The sequence below is a fragment of the Podarcis cretensis genome (assembly GCF_951804945.1).
Source record: "Podarcis cretensis genome assembly, chromosome: 6".
NCBI lineage: Eukaryota > Metazoa > Chordata > Lepidosauria > Squamata > Lacertidae > Podarcis > Podarcis cretensis.
In genome coordinates this window covers 41,890,951-41,913,228 of record NC_137175.1, presented here as the reverse complement: position 1 = coordinate 41,913,228, position 22,278 = coordinate 41,890,951, and the positions used below count along the sequence as shown (strand labels likewise).

The following is a 22,278-nucleotide window of genomic DNA, read 5'->3' as shown; positions in this document are numbered from 1 at the left end:
ATCGGCCGCGTTTGGGACTGCAGCAGCTCTTCTTGGTGTTAAAAGAAATGGGGAAGGAGAGCAGTGTGTTGCAATCCTAAGGCTGCTGCCATTCACGGTTACCTGGGAATAAGTCCTATTGAACACATTGGGGCAGGGCAAGGCAGGGCCTCTCATGAGGCAAGGTAAGGGGACTGCGGGGGGACGGGGGGACGGACAGGATTGCCAAGAGCAGCAGATCCGGCCTTCCAAGGAATGCATCACATGGAGATCTTCACTTGCTGCCTGCTCCTGATGTAGAGCTCAGTATTCCTCTTCCTGGCAGGGGACACATGTTTGGTTTGCATCAGGTGCCAAAATGTCTTGGGCTGGCCCTGCTGTGGTGCTTGCTTCTGAGTAAATGTGGCATGCATAGGATTGCATTGCTCCATAAAGAGTGAAAATAGCTGTGTGGGTCCATGGGGGGGGGATTTCAAAGAAACAAAGTAGTTAATATCTTTATGAGGACCATCAAAAATACTAGAGAGTAGCAAACGAGATTTCTAGAACCCCAGAACTTCTGAAACTAGGGGGTGGTTGTGGGACAGAGGTGTTCCTGGGCATGAAAAACCAGGCTTGCACATTGTTTGGAATAGATGAGCTATTCAACATGGAAGCCAGTCTTTATCAGCAAGGTTGGAGATTATTTTCAGGCAATGCTGTAGGTAAAGAGCTGGTATTAACCTAGTACTTGGAGGGATTGTATCCCTAATATTCAGAGTCCTACCTATGCCCAAATAATTGGGCAAAAGAGAAGTACAGTAAATTCAATTAGGGCTTACTTTCAAGAACCAACGCATACATCCAGACTACTGAGGCGCTGGCTGGGATAGTACATTTCAAGTGCAAATATTTCTTGTACCATGACAACAGATTGGGCTGTTAATGACTGCATAGATTGGGTAAACATTGTTTTCCCCTAAATGGATATGATCTAATATGGGGTGGGGACAGGTATGCTTCATACTTGATGACTTGTATAGAATGGTTCTTTTTTTGAGAATTTACTGCCATGCTGTAACTGTTATAGGGTGAACAGACATCTTGCCTTCATTGTGGGGACATTTAAATTTTTCCTAATGCAGTCTGATGTTGATGGGAAAATACAGTTCTCTTGCTACACGGCAGTTAGTATTCAGATACGTTGGATGGTGTGAGTTAACACCCTCCTTGTCAAAATGTGTAGTACTTTCACACTTATTTTAAAGTCATATTTTTCTTATTCTATAAAGGATACCTAAAGGACTGTCTTGATCCATATGAACCTACCTAGATTTTAAGATTATCATCCCAGGCTCTGCTCTGTGGTTTATATTTAAATCAGATCTGTTGGGTAAGTACTAAAAACACAGACTTTTGTCCAGCATCACTAAGATTGTGGAACACCTACCTGGAGAAATATTCTAAGTCTCCTCACAGGGTGTTTTTATATTGGAACTCTTTTAATTATCATTTTCTGTGTATGCTGACTTGTTTATACCATTTTAAGCTGAGCTGCTTTTAATGCATTTGCGGGTGTGTGTGTGTTTGATCTGCCCCATAAAGATGCTCTTGGTTAAGTTTCCAGCCAGCCTGAAACAGGAGTTTTGTAGTGCTGTTTAGGCTGCTTGTGAGGGAGATTGAGGAGGTGGGAGGGGAATAAAATTTTCTCGCTTCTGCATTCTACCTCCCCTTTTTGTAGTGCTATGGTACTTGAGGGCTCTGGTTTGGAACTGACTGATCATCCCAGACCTGAGCATGTAATTGCTGGATGTAGGAAATGGTGGCTTTGAGAAAGAGAAATGGACTATTCTCAATGGAGGAATGAAGAAAGTGGAGGCCGCTAAGGGTCAGTATTGGGATATGGGCATTTTAACTTATTCATAAATAGGTTAGAGTTCAGGGCAAGCAGTAAGGTAGCCAAGTTAGTGAATGTTATCAAATTGTTAAGGGTGGTTAAAAGAGATTGTGAAGAGCTCCAAAAGTATTTATACAAAGTAAATTGTAGGGAATAAAATGCCAAATGCAGTTCAGTATGGACAAGTGTAACACATTGGGACAAAAATAAATAAATCTTAATTTCACATATGGGATCTGAATTGGCAGTGACTGACCAGGAACAAGACCTTGGAATCATAGTGGATAGCTTATGAAGATGTCAACCCAGTGTGCAACAGCTGTTAAAAAGGCGAATTGCATGCTAGGAATCATTAGGAATGGAATTGCAAAATAAAACTGTCGATATCGTAATGACATTATACAAACTTAATTGTGCAATCACACTTGGAACACTGTGTGGTTGCCTCATCTCAAAAAGGATATTGTAGAGTAGGAAAAGGTTCCGAAAAGGCCAACACAAATAATCAAGGGGATGGAGCAGCTCCCCTGTGAGAAAAGTTTGTAACATTTGGGGCTTCTTAGTTGAGAGAAAAAGTAAGAGGAGACATCGCAGAGGTTTATTAAGTGATGCATAGAGAAAGTGGAGGGGGAGATGTTTTTCTTCCCCTATCGTAACACTAGAATTTGTGGACACCCAGTGAAGCTGAACGTTCAGAAGAAAGGACTTACATAGCACTTAGTATAAACTATGTCATTTGCTCCCACAAAAACTAGTGATGGCCATCAACTGGAATGGCTTTGAAAGAATATTATACAAATTCATTGGTGATAAGGCTGTCAGTGGCTACTAGCCACAATGGCTATGTTCTACTTCAGGCTGCCAATTGCCAGGAATCACAAGTGAGGAGACGGTTCTTGCACTCGGGTCCTTCTTGCAGGCTTCCAACAGGCATTTGGTTGGACACTGTAAGTAGTAGTAGTAGTAGTAATAATAATAATAATAATAATTTATTATTTCTACCCCACCCATCTGGCTCGGTTTCCCCAGCCACTCTGGGCGACTTCCAACAAAATATTAAAAATACCACAAAACGTCAAGCATTAAAAACTTCCCTAAACAGGGCTGCCTTCAGATGTCTTCTAAAAGTCAGAAAGTTGTTTATTTACTTGACATCTGATGGGAGGGCATTCCACAGGGCGGGTGCCACAACCAAAAAGGCCCTCTGTCTGGTTCCCTGCAACTTCGCTTCTCACAGTGAGGTAACCGCCAGAAGGCACTCGCCAGAAGGCCCTCGGCACTGGACCACTGAATAATGGGGGTGGAGATGCTCCTTCAGATATACAGGACCGAGGCCGTTTAGGGCTTTAAAAGTCAGCACCAACACTTTGAATTGTGCTCAGAAACTTACTGGGTGCCAGTGTAGGTCTTTCAGGACTGGTGTTATGGGTCTCAAACAGGATGCTGGACTAGATGGGCCATTGACCTATCCCAGCAGACTTTTATGTTGACTGTATTGCACCATTATTATCCCCTGCAGTACACTTTTGTTTCATTGGTGGCACAACAGGTGCAGGAGAGGAGCTTTCACTATAGTTTGTTTTAAACTGATTTAATGTGGCATGCATGCTGGGCCTTTGACTGGACCTGGCTTCAAAAAAACAAACAAACCCCACCGCCTCTGTTTATATGTGCCTCTGGGGATGAGTTATTATGCAGAACAAAACTAAGGAAACTTGGATGTTGTAATCCAAGATATTTTTGCCCACAGTAGATGATTCATGAAGTTTTGTTTTCTTTGCAAGCTGGGCACCATTTATCTGGAAGCTACAATGCAGCTGCGTTATCTTATTCAGATTACATCTCAAATTTTTTTCCTTATTGTTTAAGACAATTATAAGAATTAAACAAACACTTGGATGCAGCTTTAAAACAATATATTTTTAAAGTTCCAAAATCATCTACATTAAGCATGCATTTGAAATCTCTGATTTTCCACTAGTTAGAACAATGTAGATTTTTTTGGGGGGGAGAGATAATTTTATTTCTGTTTCAAGTTATTTTCATTTCCAGTTCTTATTTTTTATTTTCTTTGGAAACTCCTAGAGTGGTTTGATTGCACCCCCACACCTCACCTGGTTCACATGTCACACTAAGCCAAACCACATCTCAATGTGCATGCCCAAGTGTGTGTGTGGCCTTCGGAAGAGAAGACTGCAGTTGCTTTACTCCTCTCTTGTTGTTTTACTGCTGTGCTGCGCTGAGTTAAGCCATAGTTTGACTTAGTGTATTGTATTAACCTGGGCTTGTGATTTAGCTACGGCAGACAAAACACAAGCAGTAAACCATAGGACAAGCTTTGAATGCAACTGATGGTTATTCTGGAGAGGGCTAAACCGTGAGTCTGGGTTCAGAAGACATGAGAGGTGTAAACAAAGGTGACAAAAATACCCCGCAGGAAAATAACGTGGGAGTACAACTCAAGCCGTTTTGAAGGGAAGTCAATCACTGTTTTGGGATGGGTGGGTGTATTTTTTGTTTTTTCATTTCGTTTCTTTTTCTTTTTCTTTTCTTTTTTTCTTTTTGTATGGTTGTATGTATCGGTGGTTTTGTATTTTCGCCATATGGTATCTTTGTTTGTTATTTCTTATTTTCTTTTTTGTATCTCTTTTTTTGTTTGTTTGTTTGTTTGTTTCTGATCTTATGAAAAAGAGTTCAATAAAAAATATTTAAAAAAAACTAAAAAAAAAACTATGACTTATTTCAGCACAGTGCCACATCAGAATGGCCAACCTTTTATTTGGTTTGTTTTTTCATGTTCTCTGGCTTGTGCTGTATATCTTAGGCTTAGCATTTACTTTAGAACATTTAACCTTAAGTCATAGGCATTACATATTCAACACCTTGGGGCTGCTAGAAGGAGTTACAACAGAAAACGAAAACATCATTTGCATTATTCACATTTTTATATAAAAATTAATTCGCATTTACAAAATAAAATTTAAAAAGACAACTTCTTCTAGGTTAACTAGTCAGGCAGGTCTGCCTGAGAGGTAGATTCTCCCCATCTGTGACACACGTTAAAGAAAATCCACGAGAATGTTTGCATAGATTAAAATAGCTTGAGAGGGATGAAATAATAAACCAAACGCTGCCCTTGAACTTTGTCCTGTAAATCAAGTTAGAGTCCTCCAACCAAAATTGCATCTGAGGTGAAGTCTAAGCATTGAGTAGACTGCAATCTGAGTATTTTCAATATAGTATTTAAGAGGTACAATTTATCCTTTTATCCCATACAGAATATGTATGGGATTGGCAAACAGGTCCCAGGAAAATTGGCCCCTTCAGAAGCTTTGTTTATTTCTCAATATGAACTTAAGCTGAATGTTTTCTAAATGTTTAGTTATTGAGAACAGGAAACTAAAGCACCAAAATACTGTGCAAGTAGCTATTATCTTGCAATTTCTAGACACAAGGTAGAAGCAGCGGTCAAAAGACAGTTACAGTTTTTGGATTCAAAGCACTCTGAAAGGGTCTGTCTATGCATGTAGTTCCTATGGAAAGTAATTTACACACACACCAACACACACACACACACACACACACACACACCTACCCCTGAACAGAACTGTTCTTTAAAAATGGGGAGTTGTAATAGAGAATACAACATTACTTCTAGGCAGTAGTTTGATAAGGCTCAGTACCACAGCAAATACAGCACATGTTTCAAGAAATGATGGATGGTCACTAAACATACTGGTGGTGCATTTAGACCATAGAAACAAAGAGTGCTGTATTAGGCTGTATTGATGAAAGCAGAGGAATAATTGGGCAACATCTTCAGAGGCATGCTTAATTTTAGTGTGAACTCTATAAAATCAGTTCACACTTTGGAAGCAAACGTCCCCTTAATAAACCCCAAATAACTACACCTTATGAGAGTTACGTCTGTTGATCAGTTATATATTCTCTGTGTTTCCTCATATTTCTCTTAATAAAAACAAGGGTGATGACTAAGAGTTCCTGGGTATGTGTGTATGCTAGATACATCCTGAAGGGTTCATAAGAATTGCTTGAAGTGCGGGATGAGGCCTAGAGAGAAGTCATTATAGTCCTGCTATTCTTCTGCTTCTTCTAGATAGATGAAGAATATTCCCTGAGTTTCTCCGTCCGTCGCCCATGCCAACTGATTCAAGAATCGCTTGCTCTGCATTTCAATAACCAGAGATGAATGGAGGGAGAAGAGATAATCAGGTCAGAAGCCCCTGTGCTGCAAAAGCACCAATGGTCCCATTCCACAAAGGCTATTTTCCTTGCTATTCAGACACAAGGACATCTCTTCATAAAGTAATGTCTTGGTCAAGAAGTTTGCCATCATATGAGTGTTTCTCATGAGCTCACAGTGCTGTCTGTGCATCCGAATGAAAAATGCTTCCAAACATTTCCTAGGAGAAAAAAAGAGATTTGGGTTAGAGTAACTGATGCTGAGAATACTAGTAACAGGCCAGAAATGTACTAAGAAGAATGAGCTCTCAGATACTTCACTTATTACCACATTTTTCTTTTAACTTACCTCTTCTAAGTTTTGGAATTCAGCGCTGCTGTCTTCCAATGATTCATCAGAGATAGAGACTTCTATCTGACTTGACCTCTGTATGGAAGCATGACAAATCATCAGTTATTGTTTGCAAGCTAAAAAACATGATAATGTTGCTAGTCAGCCATTTATTTGTTTAAAACCAAAGATCAGCACAAGACTCTAAAAGATTTAAATACCAATACAAATACTAGCAAGGGGACAGCTCAATATATATTTATTTGAGATGATCTCCCCAATGTGGTGCAGTAATAGACAGTATATACAGCAACTGTTGTGTACTTTTTCAGCTGCTCCTGCAAACATTGTGGTCATGAACATAAGAAGAGGCTGCTGGATCAGGCCAATGACCCATCTAATCCAGCATCCTGTTCTCACAGTGGTCAACTAGATGCCTGTGGGAAGCATGCAAGCAGGACCCAAGCTCAAGAGCACTCTCCCTTCCCCGAGTTTCCACTTGTACTCTCCCCTCTTTGCAATGGCCTATGGCTACAAGTAATAAATATTTATTGTATTGTAACATGGGGTATAATTGTTATTTGTAGGCACTGCAACATGTTTGTAGTGCTTTGTTACACTGTTCTGGCACTAGATCCACATGTCAGCAAGCTCCCCAAACATTTTCTAGATTGTATAAGGAACAGATTATTCTATGCAAATTCATTAAACAGTAATGTGCCCACACACAAACCCTTATGGTTGACAGTGAATACATTGTGTTAATGTATTCATTCCCAAGTACTAAAAGTCTTGTAAGAATGAGACAAAGGTTCTGTTGAATAGTTTGGTTTCAGTGGAGTTTGCATGATGTGATGGCACTTCAAGTTGTTCTTGGAAGGGTCAATGCATTCAAATAGCATTTGTTAAGGGTATGAGTGGAGTGGCAAGCGTTGGAAGTTTGAAAAATAGAATGTATGTTTCATGAATGTTGTAGACACAAATATCTGTGTGTGGTTCAGGACAGGCTTCTAAAAATATTGCCCAGCCCCCACGTATCTGCCTCCTATCATGCCTCAGGAGCTAGACCCAGCCTCACGGTGGAACAAGGACTTAGTCCTTTGCCCCATATCCAAATGATAACCAGATGATTTCACCTTCAACAAATCTCTTAGGAGCAAATAGCAGTTGCCATACAGCAATGATTAGGTGTTCCATCATGTCAGCTGAAAGCTGGGTCAACAAGTCCTTTATCAAGCAAAGAAATGCAAATAAGGAAACCAAGACCATGACTACCCCATGAGCTTAGCAGCTAGATATAAAATGATGGGGTGTTTTTTATTTTTTTATAAAATGTCTGTGTGCTAGTTTGTTGCATGCAACACAGGTTTGCTTTGCAGACTGACTCACACATGCATGATTATAACTTGATAAGTGCAGCATTGAGTGGCAATTTGCAAGTCTGAATGAGCCATTTTGCCACCGATCAAAACCATAGTATTCATCTTTCCTCTCTTCATATACAATGTTTTTGTAGAATCAGTTCATACATTCAGCTGCAAGTTAATAGAGTGAGGTGTCATCAATATGCTTATGACACCCGGCTCTATTTCTCCTTTTAACCAGATACACTGAGGTGGCAGGCATGCTGAATCAGTGTTTGAGATTAGTAATGACCAATAAGCTAAAGCTCAGTCCATATGAGATAAAGTTACTTGTTGGTAGTGAGTTTATTTGATCTGGGAGGCCAGTTAATACTTTTATCTCCACAAGAGTTAGCAGAATCAATTGCTGATCTTCATTTGGGGCTCTTCCCCAAAATTCCATAGGAATTTTTTAAAAGCCAACCTGTGAAGGCTTCTAGAGAAAGAAGCACAAAACCAGAATGACCTCTGCAACTTGCCTGTTTGCCCAGACAGCATTCCATTTAGACAAACCACTGAATTGTATAGATTTGCTGTCTATATCTGTGCATGAACACACAGAACTGAGATATGGGGCGATTTAACATGCCACCATGTCTAATCCTTGCTTTCTGCCACCCACCATACTTAATATTTCTTTATTTGCACCTATCCAAATCCAAACAGATTTTGCCCATTACATTTAGACTGGACCACTAACAACTTCATGTTTTGTTTTGTTTTTCATGTTTCAAACTTAGTCATCTGTGATAGGTTTCCAGGAAGAGCAGACCACTATCTTCTCTCAAGACTCAGGCTGGATAAAATGAGTCCAGAATGGAAAAGTAGTCAGGGCAGCTTGCAGCCCTTGTCCCCAAAACTAGCACACCAACACACACCCATTGACCAGACACTCAGCTATGTCTTTCTAATGACTAAAAGGAGCCTGTTGTCTCATTCCCCTCAAGCTTCCTCTTCAGAGTCTGTTGTGGCAGAAATATTAGCATTTTTCTTTTTCTTTTTGAAAAAGTTGCTAACAGGTGCAAAGCTAGGCTTGAAAATAGGTGTACAGTATCTGAAGATCAGAGGACCAATTCATCCAGTGGTGAGGTGTAGGGCTGTGAGTCTGTAAGTGGTGGTGAACAATAGGAAGAGGTCAGAAGGTTTGGTTGCATTCATACATACTATACTGGTTACAGTGTAGGACTAAAACTGCAAAGACACAAGTTCAAATCTCCCCTCAGCCATGAAACTCACTGGGTGACTTTGGGTCAGTCAACAACCCTCAGCCTAACCTACTTAACAGGGTTGTTATAAAGAGTGGAGGACTGTGTACGCTGTCTTTAGCTTCTTGGAGGAAAGGCAGGATCAAAGTGTAAGAAAAGAAAAAGCCAATTAGCCAGTCTGATTCATAACCACTAAGGCAATGTCCAAAAGGAAAGCAGAAGAGTATGAAACACACATGCACAGAGCTGTGGCAAAAAGAGTGAAGAGACAATGAATCATCTTTACCTGCTCTAAGTCAGGACGCTGTGTGGCTCTGTTTCCATTCATTGTTGCAAACAAAACAGCATCATGGATGGTCACGAAGAGATGACTGGGCTCAAGACCTCCTTCTTCAAAGACTCCCCCCGTGCGGATATCATCATACACTTGGGCTAACGAAGGAAACAAAGTTATATAGACTAAACTGCAAGCAGGAGCTGTGTGCTGGAAAATTATTTGTGTCAGGGCATTTCCTATACACTAGATTTGTGAGCAAGAATAATAGGTAGAAGGCCTATGTTATGTAAAATGATAACATTTAAAGCCCATAGGGCCTGTTGCAATTGTTAAGAATCAGACACAAGTATATGGAACTAGGATGACGCCCTATTGCTGTTTGAATTTGAAGCTCAAAATGTTAATGGATTGAGCAAGAGGACTAAGGGGGACTGCAGGTTCTTTGTTGGGAAATGTCCCCCCCCCCCCAGCTGTACACTTGGAAGCAGCTGGCTCATGTCATGTGTTGGCAAAATATTTTTTCTGGGACAAGAAGTGGTATAGAAAGAGTCACTGTGTCATTAAACCCCTAAGATCTGGAGACTCACATTATTTAGAACCCTGTCCGAAGCTCCAATATGTAGAGTAATTCATTAATTTCACCACCATTATCATAACACTCTTAAGGAAATCTCATAATTCTTGAATCATTGTAGGATAACAAGGCTGTTTTAGGGTAGTCTGTGGGCGAGACACCCCTATTCCACTGGAGGCGAAAGGTGAAAGCCCACATGATTTCATATGTTTATTAAGTTAAAATGTGGGTTGAATTGCAGTCATGAAAAAAATACCCTATACTTTTGCCTCAGTAGAAGTGCCATCCCTCCTGTGAGTTTCCATCTTTCAGCTTTAAGCTGCTTTGGCATATCAATTGCATGCTATTTCCAAGAACAATCAAGTTCAAGAAATCTAAGGTATAATCGTACCTCTTATGGTTGAGTAGTCACACATTTACAACCATTAGCAATGTCTAATGATTTCAGAAAAACACAACCCTGAATCTAAAATTAATGCAGTGAAGCAGAAGAAAACACCAACCCCTTAATCATGTAAGTCTCTTATACCTGCCTCTTCATATGCTGTTGTGTGATTTATTTAGTTTTTAAGCATTGTGTGTCTTTTCTGCTGGCTACAAACAGGCTTTGTTATGAATTGTCATGCCCTGAACCCTTTAGCTGGCTAAAGCAGCCACAATGGAACAAGGAGTTTACACCAGGAAACTGATACAAATCCAATTCACATTGGATATTTAATACTACTAGAGAGGCAGAAACTACATGCAACAATCAGTTTCAGATGTGTGATTCTGTTTAACCCTTCCACTTATGGCCTTCCAGCTGTTTTGCCAATGATGGGGGAGATAGGGTGCATGAGTATCTTTTCACCCACAGGAAGAAAAGCAGATTGGTGAAAGCAAACTTTGAAGTGACAAATAGCCTGGCAGCCTCCGAGGTTACTTTGCATACATATAAAAAGTCAGAGGACATTGCTCAGTGATGTTTGAACTTGATTTGTGTTATTGCTGCATTATTAAATACCTACTCAGTCCCCACAGTACACTACAGAACAGCACTTGTAAATTTGTATAGTACCTAGATTTTTGCAATTAATATGTAGATGGTAATGTGTTTCACATGCAATATATTTATTTGCTTCCAGCAGTTATTCTGCCCATTTTCAATGCCCTCAAAATGGAAGATAGAGAAAATATGGTACAAAGAGCAATACCCACCTTGTACATTTGCCAGAAATACTTGAATCCCAATCCTCTGATAGTTGGTGCACAGCTATATGAGGAGACCAGGGGTGGGGGAGGGAAAGAGAGTACATTATTAGCTTTCACAACACGAAATCTGAGAGTCCATGAATTTAGGATGCACTACAAATTCATGACATGGTACATTAGCATAATAACACTTCCAGTGTCATGTGGGGGGACGGACACCAAACAATATGTAGCACTGCATTTTCAAAAGTGCTTAGCTCAGGTGATACTGATGCAATGTGTAACCCTGGAACAGCAATGGGAATCACCAAGTGTTCAGGCTCAGTAAACAACAGCTGAGCTTTGAATAGTGCAGCAGAAGGAGATCTGTAGGAGGAGTGCAAGGGTCACAGTCTGTTTCTGGGAACTGACCTGTGTTCCTTCGATTCAGCATCTGGCAGCGTTTACAACTAGCTGAAATGAGCCTAATGCTACCCTGTGCCTGCCAACTTTTCTTAAAAATAAGACTATTGCAGCTCTTGTTATTAAAACTTAAGAGAACTCAATGGGAAGTTTCAAAGAGAACGAATTCAGTAGGCAGTGCAGCGTCAAAGAAATAAACCGGAGGTGGAACCAAGAGGAAAACTGACCTTTCCCAAAGCTTTTGTGCCCATCAGATCCACAAAGCAAACGCCGCTCATATCCAGGATAATTGTGTGGAAGTTGACAAATGGGGGCGCTGTGGTCATGGGGTCAATGTTTGATTCTGGGATAGCACTGCAGGTGCTGCTGCGATGACTGGCAATGGTTCCCTGTTCAGCCTGCTTTTCAGATGGGTTGAAGTTAATGTAGGAGACGCTTTTACCATTTGCGGAGGTCTGGTTATTGTTGGTATCTGTCGGAGACATGCTTGCAAAATCCTTCTGAAGCTCTTGCAGAGACATAGTCTGTAGCAAAGGAAGCGGGACCACATTCAAGTTCACATTTATTCTAACTTATTTTCATTGCTGTTGATCTTATTTATTGTGAGTTGCTTTGTGCATTGGCAAAGAAACAAACAAACCGTGACTAATGAGTTTAATAAATTAATAAAATCTTTGTTTCATATGTTATATGTTGATTATATGTGGATAGACTCATAGAATCGTAGACTTGGAAGGGTCCCTGAGAATGATCTAGCAGCTGTCCCATACGGGGATCGAACCTGCAATATGCATGTGTGCTTATGCACATACACCACATTTCTACCATGGTTGGTATCTGAAGTGGTTAGCAAAATATCAGAAAATGCCATTAAAACAAAACAAAACCAGCCGTCAAATACATTACTACAAACTTTTATATGATATCATTTAAATATTGGCTTGAAATACTGAAAAAGGCTCTCCTGAGAGTCAGAGTGCATTAATCATAAGCAGTAGTGCTAGCTGTTGGTTGTCTACTACCGGTAATTCTTTTTGTAAACAGCATTGAGGGTTGTTGTTGTTTTACAATCAAGTGGTATATAAATTTTATGAAATAAATTAAATAATTCCAAGACAGTAATAGATTATAAAAAAACATACAAGTGGTGCATGAAGGGCAAAGGAAGGAGTGGCCCAACAATTCCCAATTTTAGCAAGTTCATACATTTTCTTCACATTTTTCACTGTAGAATTCAGTAGCTTGCACTGGATTTGCAATAAATAACTGATGAATATTCTTTGCCTTACAATGATAAAACTAATAGGAAAAAATCCAGTCTGGTCCAACATTTATTGGACCAGTTTGGCCCAATATTACAATAACAACAACAATTTGCATGCTAGTACCATTATCCAGTCCCTGGTCTAACCTGCAGCTTCCTGTGGTCTATAGGTAGGTTTGTTTGTTTCCATACACTCTGTGTTTCTGGCAGAATCAACTTGCAAACATCTTCTTGCTAATCAAGTAATTCCTGTTTCATATGTGGCAATTAGCTGTGTATTTTTTTTAAAAAATCTTGTCCTTCCAGTTGGCAAGGAATTAGGCCAGAGTTTTCAAAACAGCAACACTTAGGATAAATAGTGATTTTTAAATTATGCATCTCATTTTCATTTAATTATGGGCAGAGCCACTGTATGGAAATTGGTGTGTGTGGTGGTGGTGGTGGTGAGATCTGCCAGGCTTGCACCAACCAGGTGAAGAAAAGAGAGTGTTTTCTTTTCCTTTACCTACTGTGATAAGTTTTGTTTTAAATCTCTCCCATTGACCATACTACACTTTGCATTATCTATTCTGACCAGCAACCGCTCTCCACAGTGACCCAAAGCAATTTACAAAAAATGTTACACTTGTTTTCAATATTTTGGGAAAGGAATTTATTTCCCTTCACCCTAGTTAGTGCATTAGTTGCAGTAGTGGGTGCAGAACAAAATGTGGAACATGAAAGTTACGGGCATCTATTAGATCTATTAGATGAAGTCACACATGATGAATGACTTACCCACATCATTACGTGAACTTTTTTTTAAATAAAGAAGTTTATTTAATTTTTTTAAAAATTAAATGGAGGCTGGCTTCTCCTCCTCTGTCCCAGTCAGGTTTAGGAGTGGCCATGAAGGCTGGTGAAATCTCTCCCCAAAGTGGCAAACAAATGTTACCCCATAATCCAGCAGCAAAAACAGTTCTTTTTAGGCTGTTGGTAGCCTCTTTCCACTGTTGCAGCACACAGATCAACATTTTTTTTAAAGGACAGAATAAGTAGGGTTCTCTTCCTGTCCCCAACAAAGCTGCCCTCTGGCGCTCCAACAAGGTTAACTCCTTCATGTATCAAGCATAGAAAGGATCTCTCACAACTAGGAAAATTGCTAAATTACCTTGTTTTTCCTGAAGAGAGATTTTAGTTTGCTTGTTTTCTCTGATGTTGCCCTTGCCTTTTCTTGATTCTTCACATACTTTTTCCTCGCCAAGTAGACTTTGATGGGATCCACACCAGTCTGTTCAAATAAAAGACAGTAAGCCAGGTTGTTCTCAACTCCTACGTGTAACAAACAGGTCGCCATGTTCAACGACCCTATCCTGCAAGTGAAAGCCAATTCCAGGACCCCCAGGGCTTTCCCCTCTCTCTAGCCTTGAGCCCCACCCCAATTGGTGGGGTTGTGGTGATGGTGGTGGTCCTGGAGACTCCTCAGCAGAGTGCACAAGAGGAAGGAAAGGCAAGATTGTTGCATCAGGCAAGCAGAATGGAATGACCTCCTTAGTGGCATGTTGGATTCTACCTAGGGAATCCACAGTTCCTACCGTAAGTGGTGGAGCTGAAAAGCGAGAGGTGGACCCGCTTACATTTAAAAATGTGTCTTCCTAACTTGAGCAAGAGTTATATTTATTGGGAAGCAATAGGTAGGGCTGGGATATTGGCTTCAAAATGAGATTCAAACACAATATTTCAGTGCAAGTGTGAGTACAGTACACTAGTTTGCCCAGTGACTGCTTCTGTCTCCTAAGATGTCCTTGGGTGGTGACAATGATACATACACTTATTTTAAAAATAAAATAACAAAATACAGAGAAAAGTGGGGAAACCACAATGAAATCTGAGAGGAAATCAACAGAGAGAGAGAGAGAGAGAGAGAGAGAGAGAGAGAGAGAAGCCTAGGGAAATAAATAATATATTCACTTGGCCCTGAAAAGGCATCAGAGTAGGTGCCAGACAAGCCTTTCGAAAATTTTCCCTACCAAGCTTAATCATCTCTCCACAACTTTTTGGTGTTCCAGGCTTGTCACTGCAAGGTAGACTGAGCTCTGAAAACTGATGGTGCAGAAAGCCAAGTGGTATGACTTCTTGTTTTTTTATTTACTCATTTATTTACTCCCAGCGTTTGTCAGTGAACTAAGTGAGAGAACTAAACAGGTCCAATATACGCCTTTGTTTGCAAGACATTTGCTGTTGCTTAGTGAGGAAAATCGTACATCGCGATGAAGAAATGGTTTTGGCATGAGGTAAATATCTGTTCCTGTAATGCGAAAAATGGTTAATCATCGCCTACACAATAGAATTTTATTTTTTATTTTTTACCTTGGCAATAACTTTCTCCCTGAATATCTCTGAATTAGCGAAGTAAAGAGGGGAGCAGTAGGTAACAATTTTAATTCCTTCAATTTCTTGGACCTGCAAAGAAAGAGAAAAGTTCTCAGGGTTCAAATGGTACTTGCAGTTCTTTTGAGATGTTTAAAAGAAGGAGGAAAATTTAGTAAAGAACCCTTTACTCATACTCATCTAAGAAGAAATGAATGCGGGTGGTAATGGCTGCACTGTGGCAGCAGGCTCCTTCTCCAGATCTAGACATTTTTGGTGGCTAAGTGCATCTCAGATGGGGGAGACCATTCAACCCAGCACAAGCTTTTACCTAAACAGCTGGCTGGCAGAATCCTAGGCTATGTGTGCCCTGTTGCAGGACTGAATATGTAGCACCTGTTAACATGTGGAGTCCCCTCAATTTGCTAGTCTGCTTCCTAAAAGTAGTGTCATTTTGGTAAGAGTTACTACTTTCCATTAACTCTTTCATCTCTGTTCTTGCTAGGGAACGGAACATAGCGAGAAAGTACATTTTCCCAATCTTGCACACTTTTCACCCTTTGCAAAAGTTAAAGTGAAGTTCCTTCCCAGATAGTATTGGCTCTTCAATTTAGCCAAACAGGCTACAAAGTAGAGCCTTAGTGCAGGGGTCAGCAAACTTTTTCAGCAAGGGGTCGGTCCACTGTCCCTCAGACCTTGTAGGGGGTGGACCATATTTTTTTTTGGGGGGGGTGAATGAATGAATTCCTGTGCTCCACAAATAACCCAGAGATACATTTTAAATAAAAGCACACATTCTACTCATGTAAAAACACACTGATTCCCGGACCATCTGCGGGCCGGATTTAGAAGGTGACTGGGCTGGATCCGGCCCCAGGCCTTAGTTTGCCTACCCATGTCTTAGTGATTAGGTTGCTGAGCCTGTTCCATGTGTTTGGCTTACATAAGATTCCCTATGGCGCAGAACATAATTGGACATTCATACTAGAGCCAGTGTCATACACATTCCTATTTACTCTGCAAGCAGTGAGCTCCCACTGCTGGTTTGGGAAGTGGTGCACAAACAGTGTTAGCCATGGAAATGGTTAAAAAAGAAAAGAGCAATGCTGCCAGAGAATTTCAAACTCTACTGAACAATAATGGCCAACTTTGGCCATCAATACTATGAGGTAAATTTGCACAACAAATAGATGCTCAAAACTCAAATCACATCTGATGAGAGAGTGAACATCTCACTTGTGTATTGATGGCAAAAACAGGAGGAAGCAGAGGGTTATTTTCTGACCCATTTACCTTGTTGTAGACTTTGGGATTTTTGTATATATCAGTAGCAGCTACAGGACCAATGACACAACCATTGCGACTGTGAAGGAAAATGGAAAGAAACAATTGTCAAAATATAGACAGCCTTAAAAAAAAAATCCGTTTCACTGAAGTTCCTGTTAATACAGTTCAATAATGCAAGTGAAGTAGAAAAGAAAGGATTGTGTGCTTAACTTCATTATAAGTCATTACTGTATATAGCTTTAGGCGCCAGGCAAATTTTTTCCTCTTTAACTACCTGTGGCTGTCACTGCTATGTTCCAAAACATCTGAAGGCAGCCCTGTTTAGGGAAGTTTTTAATGTTTAATGCTGTATTGTGTTTTTAATATTCGGTTGGGAGCCACCCAGAGTGGCTGGGGAAACCCAGCCAGATGGGCAGGGTATAAATAAATAAATAATAGTTGTTGTTGTTATTATTATTATTATTATTATTATTATTATTATTATTATACCAGAACTATCCAAATTGGGGGAGAGATTATGAAACCAATCTACACTGTTCATCTCAATAAGAGAGATGTTGGGAAGGGAGAAAATCACTCTCAAAGTAGTGATGTCCACAGTTGGAGGAAATAAAATAAAAGGGGCAGGCCAGTAGAGCTTTGTATTTGAACACACCATGAATATCAATAAATTTATCTATATAAATTTATCTATGGTTCCCATTTCACTGGGCCAATGGAGGAAATCTCTTGAAAACACAGCAGCATCAGTGGCTCTAATCTTGCTAAACAAAACAGAGTACAGTGGTACCTCGGGTTAAGAACTTAATTCGTTCTGGAGGTCCGTTCTTAACCTGAAACTGTTCTTAACCTGAGGTACCACTTTAGCTAATGGGGCCTCCTGCTGCTGCCGCGCCACCGTAGCACAATTTCTGTTCTCCCCCTGAAGCAAAGTTCTTAACCCGAGGTACTATTGCTGGGTTAGTGGAGTCTGTAACCTGAAGCATCTGTAACCTGAGGTACCACTGTAGCTTCATTAGTCTAGCAATATGTAACAGTGTTTGTCAGGGCCCATTTGCTATTCTCCTTCACCACCATCCTAAATTGATGACAGAGGGTGTGAAGAAAGGAAGAGTGTGTCTTCTGGATCAATTGTGTCATATATACATTAAAAAGCTGATTGAGTTTCTTCTTTTTCCTGAATGTGTTTCACAATGTTCAAAAGAGCGGAAAACTGCTGCCTTGTGAACATGGTAGACATTTAAGTTTTCCACAGTTGAATTTTCTTTTGTCATGAATGTGCCCCCATGTGGTGACAATTGGCAGCACACTAGGGAGCAGTCTTGACCATTGAAAAAACGAATGGGGGAATGAGACTAAGGGTGTGCCTTTACAAGTGGTTCCTCAAGATCCCTTACAAGATCAGAATTATACCACGGGGAAAGAAATGCTGATTCACACATTACCCTCATGGCATGGAGTTCTCTGTGGCCTGAATTTGCAAGGCCGATATGGGCAAGAAGGTACGTGCCACAGGTGTCCTTACGGGAGAGACTGTCCGTCAACGATAACAGACAGCAGGGGTCCATGACATTCTGCTTCTACATTCCTATCTACATTGCAGGCATGGGAGATACCAAGGTGAGTCCTGCAAGCATCTTCTGCAGTCTACACTGATGCAAGGTTATTCCTATGTGGGAAGCATGTCTGCAAAACACCCCCCCTCCCATTTTTCTGAGATGGTGAAAGACCTAACCTGGTGGACGCCTTAGTGGTATGAAAAGAGAAACCAAGAAAAGCAGAGGTCCCTGTGCTTAGTCCTTTCCTGTCGTCTACCATGATGAAACAGTTGTATCTAAAGATGCTCCCTGAATATAAAGCATTTCTTCCAACTGGTGCTAATGGGGATGGGAGGGAGTTGACTTGGGACTGTGAAGGAGTGGAGGCGGGGGAGGGAAGCCTTTCACAATTTGTTCCTGCCCTAGTCCCAGTTGGCATTGACCCTGCTGCTCACAAGGAAAGGAAAATGCTCACTTTCCTCCCATCATGAATAGAGGTGGGGTATGTGTGGTTCAAATCAGGATCCCAGCAGGGACAATGGGTTAAAGATTCCCTCTGCAATGCTACATTCTCAATCTGTTTTAGTTCTCCCCACCAGCTATTTGGTTGTGGTTTTTTTTAAAATTAACTGCACAACTACATGATTTGGTTTCACCTTGACTTTCTCTCTGGGTCAAGCTACCACAGGAAATATCAGCATAGTCCAGCATCACATTTATCTCTTATACTGAGAGTTTAGTGAGTAATAAGTGGGAGTTCCCTTGTATCTATAATGGATTTGAGAGGATACGTGCCACAGGTGTTTTTAACATGACGTAAATACTTTCATATTTATACCAGCCTTGGAATATATTTATGGGAATGGCAGATTAGCTAGCAGTTATCTGAAACTGACATCATTGTTTACTAACAGGGACTGGTGCTTTCATGTTCCACGTGCTGGGAGTTGCACCTGCCTTTGAAATTTTGACCCAAATGATGGAAAATGTCCCTCCTTGGGCCACACCACAGGCCACACCAGGAAAATACTTACAACTGGGTATGGAAAACCACCACAAGGATGGAAAAACCCACTCCCACAGCGAGTCCAAAGGGCAAGCCCAGGAAGAAAGCTGACAGGAAGCTCACCACCCAGACCACCTGTGGAAAGACATAAAATACAGCTGGTCACTTCCTTGCACTGGGAATGGGGAGGGGAATGTGGATACTTGGATGAAGTGGACGGGCCTGGGATTTTAAATATATCTGCAAAGTTAAGGTTGGGTTATTCTAGCCCGGAGTTAAGTTGTTGCCTCCTTAGACACTTCCATTCAAGTGAATGTGGACAAATGTGCTTTGCTCAACTCAAATTGCCATTAAGACACTTGTTTTATTGTTGCCTATTAAATTTCTTGTTCTCTTTGGAAAAACTGAGGATCTCAGCTAAGATACTGGAGTATCTACAGCAAGCATTGGGCCAAGATGGACAATTATATATCTGGTTCAGTAGTTTCCCATACAGTTCTTCTGAGAGTGTCTAAACTGGTGCATTTTTGGAGAAGTGGTTGTGTGTTGACTTTTTGCCAGCACATATCTGCTGGTTTTGTGGGATCTACACCAGTTGGACCAATTGAGTACAATTGTTTGTGTGACTGTATTCCTAAGGTCTGTTTGCTCAAGTGCTGTGCAAAGCACCCTCTGCCCCAAGGCCCCTGCTTTTCCTATGTCGTCTCTTCTGCCATACTGGGGCAAGAAAAACAAGATGCAGCCTAGATTATCTTGCAGGGGTTGCTATTAGTTGAATATTTGATCTGACATCCCCATCCCAATATGTTTACTGAGCACTCAGACTTGCTTCAGCATGTACTCCTATACACATTTACCTGGGAGTAAGCCCTATTGAACACCATGGGGTTTACTACTGAAAAGGAATTATTTATTGATAAAATTTATATCCCTCCTTTTTGTATATTGTTTACTCAAGGGTATGTGGCTGTGAAGCTGTTCCAAACTAACTACTTGTGCAGGTGCGTCACTGAGTCAGGTGTTTTGCCTAGCATATTTCAAGACTGAATTCAAGTCCATTGTTGTGTAATTCCATATTCTGAACTTCAAAGCAATATCTCCCTTGGCTTCTATTTGAACAGCATTTTAAGAAAACTGTTGATGTCTGTGACTGAATGATTTGGATTATTCTTTTCACTGATAAAGCAGTTTCTGGAGAACACACATTGGCACAATTTACACTAATTTAGTTTACTGTTGTAAATCTTGTTCAAATAAAATATCCAACAACCAAACCTTTATAAAGCTCGTTTGCTTTTTCCATGGTACACATGCCAGTAAATTTTACATCAGCTAATGCCTGGAACCCTTATCTCTTTTTTTTGTGAAGGACTTTCCTTCCCTGGAGGGCCATTATCTAAGAGTTTCAAGGCACAATTTCTAGATATTGGATTGCGCCAACAAAGGAAGCTCCTTTGTAGTAGGTTGAAGTAGACTACACCAGTATTAATTGTTAAGCGATTTCCAGGGTCTCTTTCCCATTGAACTTGAGTAATTTTGCATGGGAATCATATGTTCCCCTCCACCAGTATTATTAGTGTTGGCAACAGGCTCTAAAAGGCAGCTCACATTATAGCAATAGACTTTGGCTGTGCTCTTCCATCAAAATAAATCATGTTGTGAAACCACAGGTTATGAAGCTGATAGCTTTCAAACAAACCATAGTTAAGATTAACTAAACCATAGTTAAATTTAGGACTCAAATGTAATGCAAAACTGCAGTTAATTAGAAAACAGAAACAACAGCTTCCATATTGGTTGCATTATCGAGGGAGGAAGCAGTACACATGTCCAAGGTTCATTCCCATCATGATAAGCAGTGGCATCCAATTGTAGCCTTGGTCATGTTAGCTCAGGTCTGTATATTGCGTACACTAACCATTTGAATTTTTAGTTCAGAAGTTATGTTTATTGGGCTCTGTTCATAAACATTCATTTACAATATATTCCTATGTATTCATAAACTCCGGCAAGAAAATGTAATTATATGCCAAGGAAATAGAAATCTTGTTATCAGAATAAATATGCAATATGACTTATTCAAGGGTGACTCCTGCATTGTTTTACTTGGAATTTAACACTTGGAGTTCTTATGGAATATTTGTTTATCATTGAGAGACATGGCTGAAATACCGGTATATCTCCATAGCTATGCTGGCTAGATTCTTGCCTTTAGGGAAAAAAGCACCTGATATTCTTAGCAATCCAGATTTTATTAGGAACTCCAAGGGGATTTTATTGCATGTGGAAATGCAAAAGCCAGTCACCCCTGGTTTCACGTTCTCATTGAATACTCCATGCTGGTGGTGCTTTACAAAGGAATGACTTAACCCATACCAAACAATAGGTTCGGACTCCCCTCTTCTCTCACAAGGCATTTAAAAAGGGGCACTCACACAGTCCAGCTTGCTTTTTTTCCAGAGATAGTAAGGATCAGTCAATTGCTTGAGAGAATTCTTCAGGTTCACAGCTATCAAGGCTCCCAACACAGCCTGCAATAAAGATCACACAACATAGATATAGATAACAAACAGATAACTAAAAGATAACTAAATAGATAACAAAAAGCCTCAATAATATAACAGCCTTTTGCTGCCCCAGTGTGATTCCTGTTTCTGCCACAATGGCTACATTTGCTTGATGGGAGTATGCTGGAAGTCAGATATTGCTGCACATTGCCCAAAAATCATTAATATGCTGTATAGTGGTTGTCCTTTTCCAACACAATGCCTGCCCAAGTAGGCCCAAACTGTCTTGAAGATAAATTCCTACTAGAACTAGGTCACAGGCAAAAGGAACTATCAGCACATTCCTATACAGTGTTACTTTGGTTTACGAACTTCATCCGTTCCGAAAGTCTATTTTTAAACCAAAACCATTCTTAAACTGAGGCGTGCTTTCCCTAATGAGGCCTTCCGCCGCCGGTGCCCTTCCACCATTCGGCTTCCATTCGTAAACCGAGGTACAGTTCGCAAACCGGAACACTACTTCCAGTTTTGCGGAGTTCGTAAACAGGACTGTTCGTAAACTGAGGTACCACTGTATATGTTTAGTCAAAAGTAAGTCTGTTTTCAATAGTACTTCCTCCCAGGAAAGCATGCATAGGAATGTAGCCTCAGTGGCAAAATTGAGCAGCCTCATAAGAAGTGAGTTCTGCCACTTGCCTGGTTCCTGTCATCATGTTCCCTTTCCTTGCCAGTTGTAACTGAAACAGTGTCCGCAACAGTGCAAATGTGTTCACATGACAAAAAAAAAAGGGGGGGGTTGTGACCACTGAGTTAGAGTAACTTTCTGTCAAGTACTCTGAATTTAGCCAGTCATTTCCTTCCATCTGAAATCAAAATGGCACCACGC

At 40.5% G+C, this 22,278-nt stretch overlaps 1 protein-coding gene and 1 long non-coding RNA gene across 3 annotated transcripts in view; both read right to left on the bottom strand.

Annotated features, from left to right (window-relative positions):
- Positions 1–4,781: 4,781 nt before the first annotated feature.
- SLC26A9 (solute carrier family 26 member 9) overlaps positions 4,782–22,278 on the bottom strand; it is a 58,934-nt gene continuing 41,437 nt past the window's right edge. For both annotated transcript variants that reach the window (XM_079979129.1, XM_079979128.1), the window contains 10 exons: positions 21,321–21,416; positions 18,914–19,020; positions 16,348–16,417; positions 15,055–15,147; positions 13,856–13,975; positions 11,669–11,965; positions 11,046–11,100; positions 9,284–9,429; positions 6,408–6,485; positions 4,782–6,279 (listed from right to left, as the gene is read on the bottom strand). In XM_079979129.1, coding sequence (XP_079835255.1) covers positions 6,232–6,279; positions 6,408–6,485; positions 9,284–9,429; positions 11,046–11,100; positions 11,669–11,965; positions 13,856–13,975; positions 15,055–15,147; positions 16,348–16,417; positions 18,914–19,020; positions 21,321–21,416 — 1,110 coding nt within the window. In that variant the 3' untranslated portion in view covers positions 4,782–6,231. The remainder of the gene's footprint in view (positions 6,280–6,407; positions 6,486–9,283; positions 9,430–11,045; positions 11,101–11,668; positions 11,966–13,855; positions 13,976–15,054; positions 15,148–16,347; positions 16,418–18,913; positions 19,021–21,320; positions 21,417–22,278) is intronic.
- Positions 7,721–9,240, bottom strand: LOC307218153. The gene is made up of 2 exons (XR_013839829.1): positions 8,306–9,240; positions 7,721–8,271 (listed from the first exon to the last, which is right to left on the bottom strand). It is a non-coding gene; the product is annotated as an uncharacterized lncRNA (long non-coding RNA).